Source organism: Haematobia irritans, chromosome 2 (genome assembly GCF_050003625.1).
Source record: "Haematobia irritans isolate KBUSLIRL chromosome 2, ASM5000362v1, whole genome shotgun sequence".
Lineage (NCBI taxonomy): Eukaryota > Metazoa > Arthropoda > Insecta > Diptera > Muscidae > Haematobia > Haematobia irritans.
The window spans coordinates 81,584,276-81,593,056 of NC_134398.1; the positions used below are offsets into that span (position 1 = coordinate 81,584,276).

Sequence of the window (8,781 nt, forward strand, 5' to 3'; positions counted from 1 at the left end):
GTTGATATGGTTTGCACATCTTTGCTTTCTTCATCCACGGCAACATGCAGGTATGCTTTGTAAAGATCCAATTTACAAAAATATTTTGAATTTTTCAAAGAGTTGAAAATTTCATCAATTCTTTTAATGGGGTAGTGTGCTGACTCCAATTGCGGGTTTACAGCAATTTTGTAATCGACACAGAGTCGTACATTACCATCTGGTTTCGGTATAACTACCAACGGCGATCCCCAGTTACTTGTATTGATTTTTGAAATTATACCATCACGTTCCAAGTTGTCAAGTTCATGTTCAACTTTCTCTCGAAGAGCAAAAGGAACTTGTCTTTCCCGTATAAATACTGGTTTCGATCCATCCTGTAATTTAAGAGAGCAAATTAAATTTGGTATACAACCGACTTTCTGTTCAAATATGTCGGCATATTTTTCAACTAATTCTGTTACCATTTGATCTGTGTTTATTTCTTTGCAGCTGTTTACCTCAGTTCCATTGCAATCCAGGTCATTTAAATTGATTTTCAGATGCCTTATCCACACTCACTCACTAATAACGGCGTATGCTTCGGAGGCACAATGTACATTTGTTCCGTTGAACATTTACCTTTGTAAACAACTTTTACGTTAACAACTCCAATTGGCACAAAAATATCACCTGTATACGAACGGAATGCAATTGATGTTTTTTCGATTGGTATTTTTAAGTTTAATTGATCGAAGTCAGATTTTGGTATTAATGTATACCCTGCACCGGAGTCTACCTCGAAGGTTTGCTTGCGCCCATTGATGAGTACTGTTGTGAAAAATTTCTTTAATTCTGGTGATGGTATTATTGTTTTATTATAAATGTCGATTATTTGATTAATACCATCGTCATCCGATGAATACGATTCGACATATGATGTTGTATATGAATTCTGTTTACGTTGCTGCAATTTTGTTGTTATGCACACTTCTTTAACATGACCTACCTTCTTACATATGGAACATCGAAGTTTGTTTTTATCGATTTTGCACTCGTTCGATAGGTGATTACCTTTACCACATCTTAGACATAACCCTTCTATTCCCAAATCCTTGTAATTGACTTTAGTGCTAAGTGGCAACGCCGACCGCTTATTTTGATATCGATTACCACTCTTCTGATGATCGATTGTCGATTGCCGCATATGATGCACATCACTGGTTGTATTTGATATTTCGTTGTAATTTATTTTTGCAGCTTCTAAAATTTTTGCTTTTTCCACTATTTGGCTGAAAGAGTCCTCCGGTTTTTGAAGCAACTGTTCCCGTATTGTATTGTCGCGTAGACCTCTGATGAACTGTGCTCTTGAAAAAATATCTGCAACCGACTTCTGACACACACACACAAACTCACATGTTGATGCTCTTTTCTGCAATGTTGTAACAAAATCAGCAATTGTCTGGTTCTCGTTCTGCACCTCAGAAAGAAAACGATGTTGCTCAACAAGAATGTTTCTCCTCGGACAAAATTGTTGCTCTAGAAGTGAAATTATTTCCTCATACTTCATATCCGATACGGACTTTGGTGCCGCTAATGTTGATAATGTCGTGTAGTTGTCGCTACCCACGTACTGCAACAACAACTTTGCGCAAAGGTCTTTGTTGTCAAAAACTCCTTTTAATTGAAAATGTATTTCCAGTCGTTCTTTATAGGTTTGAAATGTCTCTGTATTTGGGTTGAACGGCTCAAAGTTAGAAATTATGTTGATGCTTGTGCTGGTCGTTGCTTGCTGTTGTGCCAATGCAGAAGTCATAGATGTTATTGCTTCTAGCAATTTTTTCATTTGTTCGTCAGCCATTGTTATTTGATTTTGTTAATTTTGATGAATTCGAAATGCACTTGATTATACGGTTTTATCCTCGTCGCCAATTGTTGTGTTTTTACCGCTCAAAATCCATTTATGAAATAATGATGAACACGTAATGTCATATTAAAAACATAACTATTACTTTATTAAACAATAAAAAGACAATATGATCAATTACGTAACGACGCTAGCTGATTGAGTGTTAAGCCTATACTGTAACGATTTAAAAAAATGGCTGCTATGTAACGCGAAGTTTAGTACTTAAAATGGATATTAATAAAAGTATATAAAAAGGATGAAGTGATGACAGATTGAAACCTGTATAACAAATAGAGATTCCAATGCAGATGTGAAAGACACTACAAGGACCCTATACCAAATTGTAGGACAATCGGAATAAAACTGCTAGCTGTACTTTGCACACAAAAATACACCAACAGACACACAATCTCAACATTATCGAGCACGTTTGGCACGAAATTGGACGAAAAATTTACCAACAGAGGCATTCAAATTTCCAGGAGCTCAAGTCATCTATTTTGGAAGCATGGATCAATATGGATACTCAAATTTGCAAAAATCTTGTGTCTTCAATACCAAAGAGACTAGAAGCTGTAATATATGCTAAAGGATATGCGACAAAATATTAATAATAATACGCTTTTTGAATAATCCGGTTAGATGTGTGGAATGAATTTCATATGGTTTGTTACAGTTTTTAAATTTATATATTAAGAGTGGCCGTTTTGTGCCTTTTTGCTTTATAATAGAATAATAAATCAAATTTCCTTTATTTTGGTGTATCCTTCTACCCATAAATCTACACAGAAAAAAGTGTCTTGTAAATTTAAGAAGATTTTTACAATAATTTATTACAAGAATTTTCCAGAATTTTAGTTCATTTTTCGTATCTTCGGCGAAAATTAACTACTCGGAAGGAAATTTTACAAATTTTAAGTAGCAATCATTTAGTTCATAGCCTACAAAATACGATGGAAATTTCCTTAAAAAATTTCTTAACTGGTAGTTGAAAATTCTTTCGCCATACTATAAAACTTCTTATGAAATGTAAAATACTTTTTAAATATTAAGTGTAATTTACTATAAAGAATTTTGGTATGATATATTTTTTACAAAAATTTAACTTGGAAGCGGATAGCAATTTCTTACTGTCAATTCCTATAGTTAATAATAGTTGGTACAACATTTTTCAATCAAATATTTTTAGTTTACATGTAATTAAATTTATAGACATTTTCATGAAGTTTTTGCTAATTTTAAGTTAAACGTTTCATCGTTCTTATACTGATATGCATTTAAGAGTATTGTTTTTAGAGTAAATTGTGGACAGATGCGATGAACTAATGCATAGTACATAGATCTTTCTCGTCAAAGTGGAATATGTTTAATGTAAAGATGATGTTACTTGAAATTTTTTTGAAATGCAATAATGAGAAATGGTAGCGAGTGATGGGGATGCTATGTATATATGAGCGTGGGGTTGTTTTTATTTTTGTTCTTTCAGTGGTTTGTGTGTGTGTGTGTGTTTATTATTCGCGAATGGTTTATTTGTCTGGATGAGGTGGTGTTTTCAATGAAGGCACATGTGTTTTTGTTGTTGTAGGAATGTTTTGGTTTTGCTTGGTTTTGTTTGGCATGCTTCAGTTGTATAGTTGGTGTTGGCGTGGGCTGTTGCATCCAAAGATTATAAATTGTAGGAAGATAGGAATCTAGCTACTGAGGAGATCGAACCATTTACCAGATTAGTTTAATACTCGAACCAAACGCGTATACGACAAATATTGACATAGCATTAAAATGCAAATAAAAAGAAATTAAGTGCACGAAATAAATTTCCATAAAGGGGAAAATGTAATTTTTTTTGTTGTTACCTAAAATTTAACATTGTTTCATTAAGAAAATTAAATTTTTCATTTAAAAAATAAAAACGAAAAACAACTAAAAGATTACAAACATGTATTAAACTAATCTGGTAAATGCAACATTTGGTTTGACGCAAGCCAATTTCCTATCTTCCTCAAATCTATAATCTTTGGTTGCATCTTCAAGGGAATATAAAGGTATGGAATATTTTGGTTATTTGAGACATATATTGGTGTTGGTTTATTAAAACTTTTAAATGAAAGTTATTAATATTTTAGCGATGTTTATTAAAACTTTTAAATGAAAGTTATTAATATTTTAGCGATGAGATGTACGATGGCGAAGTGATGATCGATAGCTTAGAAAAAAGTTATGAAGAATGTTCAATATTTAGGAAAAATGCTGAAATGGAAAGTATATTGAAATTGTTTTATCTAATTTAATTTTTATTATTCTATGTAAAAAATAAATATTCAATTTCAGAGTAACTCCAGATGATTTTGGAAAATTGTTTGTTACACCTCAGCGTATAGTTTAATCATAAATTGGTAAGTATTCTTTTTAAAATGTGGTTTTCTTTTAAAAAATATATTTCTTATTTATATCATTATTTGCTAATTATTATTATATTTTTTTTTAACTAGTTTAATGTTTTTCTTTGTTGTAAAAAAAATATTTAATTTCAGAGCAACCCCAAGATGGATTCGGGCATATTTTTATATTTCTTCTCAACGTATAATTTAACAAAGATGTGGCAAGTTTTCTTTTAAAAATCGGTTTTTTTTTCACTAGAATATTTACATTTTTATGACCTTTTTATTATCAAAATTACATGTTTTTAATACCTTATTTTAGTATTACATTAATCAAATATTTTTGGAAACCAATTTAATATTTTTAATGTAAAAAAAATATTTAATTTCAGAATAACAATTTGGAAACATTTTTATGAATTGGTAAGCGTTCTTTAACATTCTTTTAACCAGAATATTTAGTTTTTTTTATGCATATTATTTCTTTAATTAGATTTTTTGGAAGCAAATTTAATGTTTTTTTTAATGTAAAAAATAAATATTGAATTTCGATAACTTTTTAACCTCTGTGTACAATTTAATAGAGAATTGGTAAGTTTTATATTAAAACTTTGGCTTTCTTTTGACAAGAATATTTATTGTAACACACACTAAAAAAACAGTGAACCCGCCAGGAAAGAAAATTTTATTTAATTGTTGAAAAATTTGATTAATTGTAGAAAATTTTAACTAAACAGTATTATAAACGCAGATGTCGCTCCGATTTCGCAAAAACAAGTAAAAAATTTTCGACAAATTTGAGAAAATTTATCAGACAAAATTATTATTTTTCACTTATTAAAGAAAATTTCGTAGTTTGAAGGAAAAAATTGGAGTTCAAAATTGCAAAAATGTCTTTAGTGCCATACGAAGTTCATGATGGACGCATTATTGGTAAAATTTACAAATATTAAGGAATTCTGAACTATTTTGTGGGAGACACGAATTTAGTTCATCTTTATACTTCAATTGTGTATAATTTTTTCTTCTGCTTTAGTTAAGTTAACTTACGTACGCAAAAAATTGTTAATGGCATGGAAACTTTCTTAAAACGTAATAATTCCATGAACTAAAAGAGAATAAAATCAGCTTTAGTGAAATATAGGGTTCACTTTTTTTTGAGTGCAGTTTTATGAGTAAATATAATACTTAATTCATTATTTCTCTAATTGTTTAAGGTGCAAACTTCATGAGGTACGTTTATCTAAGAAAAGATGAATTCTTTACACCATTTAATAAAATGCGCCCAAATATGGTAAGTTACAAGCTAATTTAAAGAGATAAAAAATTTTATTTTATTACATGTTAATTTTTAACAATTTTCATTATTCCTTCTATTTGTTTCAGCAAGATATGTGAATATACTTACGATGAATAAAAACCTAAGGAAAAGTCAAAATGTCCAAAAAGCGAGTTAAAATAAACTACTTTCTTGTTCCACGTGGTCATCATTTTTATTCACAAAAACATTGTATTAAGAACTTTCATCATAAGTTTTTATAATAAAGTACTTTTGCTTAAAGAAAGTTGAATTTTAATGTATGAAAATTTTCATAATAGTAAAACGGTTTTTTGTTCTTTTAATTATTTAATTTCTCTGTACTGTGGAATGATTGATTTAAAAATAGTTTAGTCGTCGACATTTTAAAGAGACTGTTAACCAATTTTTATTATCGGGTTTCCCAAAAAATAAGCAAGTAAACCAAAATAATACTGACTTTTTAACTTGGTAGGGTTATATAAATCTTACGGTGTTGTAAAAATGAACTAAAATACAATGTTATAGATGAACTAAAATTTAAGAGAATTATAAACTAGACAAGGTGAAAAAAAATCTTAAGGGCTAAATCATGGTCAATATTACTACAGTTTAGTTCATTTTGCAATGGAAAAGGGTTCACTGTTTTTTCAGTGTATATTTTCCACAGAGATGTGATAAAATTAAACCTAACGTTGCACAGTGGTCGATCCCTTTGGCCAAAAATAAAAAATCAAAGTTAGAAATTTGTCAAAAAGTGTGGCGTCACTGTTTCTTATGTAAACAAGGTTTTACAATGTGTATTTGTTTTTGTTTTATTCCATCTGTACTCTTTGAGAATGGCTTCAAAAGAGAGAGTAAGTAAGCAGTTGGTTTTTGAAGTGTGAAAAAGTATAAAATTAAGTGCACTTTTAAATAAATAAAACAAAAGAAAAAAAATGATATCGAAATAAATCGAAATGATTATTGAATTAAATGGTATTAACTATATTTAAAATAAAACAAGTAAGTAAAGTCTAAAGTCGGGCGGAGCCGACTATATCATACCCTTCACCACTATGTAGACAAACATTTGTGTTACCATCTCAACTACTTAAAATTTGCTGGGAGCTATATAAAAGTTTGCATTTCCAGATACAAATACTTTTAATGGAAACAATTTTTTGTACTTCTACAAAAACTATAGAATTAAAATTTAAATCGGCTAACGCCCTGGGATGAAACACAATGTTAGTAAAAATATGGGAAATATGGAGCGAGAGAAATTTTAATGCAATTGTACAAAAGAGATTTATGATTTTTCAGGCGATACATATGTATTCGAGATATAGGACAATTAGGGTAATATTTACAATTTTTGCTACTCAGCAGTGACGATTTTACAAGGATATTGGTTAGATATCGCCAAGATATGTGGTCAAATGTGGATTGTGATATATTATTTGGTCTAGTCGGCATAAGCGTAGGAAGGCCTCTGAGGAGGGGGCTTAGACCCCCCCCCCAGAAAAATTTTAGCCCCCCCAGAATTTGAAAACCTATTTACGATTTTACATTTTTATAAAAAATAAACAAGTATATACTCGTACAACGCACAAAGTTCCACTAAAGACTTTCATGCACAATCGAATTACTTGGGTTGTGGTAGAAGTCTGATATTTATGAAATAAAGCTGTGGTTGAACTCATGGTTTAGTTGAATAAAAAATAGTAATTGATATTAAAACTATTCTTTCGTAAATTAATATCTTAATAATGCTGCAAAAAAGCGTCGCCAAAAAAGAAGTGAAAATGTTCTTTTTGGGTCTGGAAGTGGTACAAAATTGGCGGAGAAGCGATGAATGTAATATGAACGAATGTCCGCCGTTCCATCGACTGCCGCAAATCTCTCAATGAGATGGCTGAGCAGTACAATATTCACCTAATATGGGTGCCTGGCCATAGGAACATACCGGGGAACTGCGAAGCGGATGAGTTGGCAAGGCTAGGGACTACCTTACATATTCCAGGGGAACTAGAATTTGTTGGTATGCCCCTAGCTACCTGCAAGCTCATGCTACGTGAGAAGGCTGTTATGATGGCAAATGTTCGATGGGAGAATTGCAAGGGTTGTAACGACACCAAGCAAATATGGCCCCATTTCAACTTAAACCGCACACTAGATATGCTAATGTTCTCGAGACGTCAGATATCACTCCTGATATCTGCTATAACGGGTCGCTGCCTGATAGGCGATTTTGCAAAAACTATTGGCGCGAAGTATAATGACTATTGTATGAGCTGTCATGATGCGGAGGAAAAAGAATCAATTAAACACCTCTTGTGTGAGTGTCCTGCATTTTGTGTAAAGCGCAAGCAACTTTTAGGAGCATATAGCTTCAGATTACTGGCGGATCTGGAAAACGTTAACTTAAGCAGTCTGCTACTGTTTTTGGAACAATCTGGTTGGTTCAACAAAGAAAAATAATCAAGAAGGTTCAGCGGTTAAAACTAGAAGTGCCCATATGTAATAGGTACTTTTAGTTAATGTGGTATCACAATGGACTGAATAGTCTAAGTGAGCCTGAATCTTAATCGGGCTGCCACTTTAACCTAACCTAACCTAATGTCCGCCGTTTCAACAACCGCAATGAATGTGCATCACTTCTTAAGGTGTGATCCGAATTCAGTGTTTTGAATGTGAATTACAAATTTTGTGATATTTTCCCAAATAAATAATTTTTATACTTTTTTATGATTTTTAATGCATTCTAACGCTTGTTTGAAACGTTTTCCCTCGAATATTTTCAAATATTATCGATTTTTCTATAATGGATTTAGCATTTTTGTGGCAAATTTTGGATAATTTGTACCATTCTTTTATTCTTACTCTTTTTTTAAACTATTTGAAAAAAGAAGACAAAAAATTACGCATTAAAATATAAAAAAATGAAGTAAAAAACTTCCTGTGTAGTTAAAATAGTTAACTTCTTTGTGAAGACATTTTTGGAAGTGCTTTTAAAGTTGTGCCTTTAGAACTCCCAATTTTTTGCTGGGAAAAGTGTGGAACTACCCTACGGGAAATGGATCAACCTCAGAACTGGTACAGGACTAGTCCCTGGTGTGTATGGACCAGTCCCAGTTCTGATCAAAACCTATGGAAGGGACCGTCCACTTTAACATGGGTTTGTCATTGACGGAGTAAACTTACATTTTAGGACGCGTCATGGACTCATCCCAAAGGACACGTCCTGGGACAATTTA

General features: G+C 31.5%; 1 protein-coding gene across 1 annotated transcript; it reads right to left on the minus strand.

Moving 5' to 3' along the window:
* Positions 1-536: 536 nt before the first annotated feature.
* LOC142224700 (uncharacterized) lies at positions 537-1,819 on the minus strand. The gene is made up of 2 exons (XM_075294485.1): positions 601-1,819; positions 537-559 (listed from the first exon to the last, which is right to left on the minus strand). The coding sequence occupies exons 1-2, from the start codon at positions 1,817-1,819 to the stop codon at positions 537-539; spliced, it is 1,242 nt and encodes a 413-aa protein (XP_075150600.1).
* Positions 1,820-8,781: the final 6,962 nt, after the last annotated feature.

Excerpts from the sequence above, each read along its gene's own strand:
- LOC142224700 (XM_075294485.1), bottom strand. The coding sequence starts at position 1,819 with ATGGCTGACGAACAAATGAAAAAATTGCTAGAAGCAATAACATCTATG. Across the intron at positions 560-600 it reads CGTAAAAGTTGTTTACAAAG|CATACGCCGTTATTAGTGAG; the intron begins GTAAATGTTCAA and ends GTGCCTCCGAAG.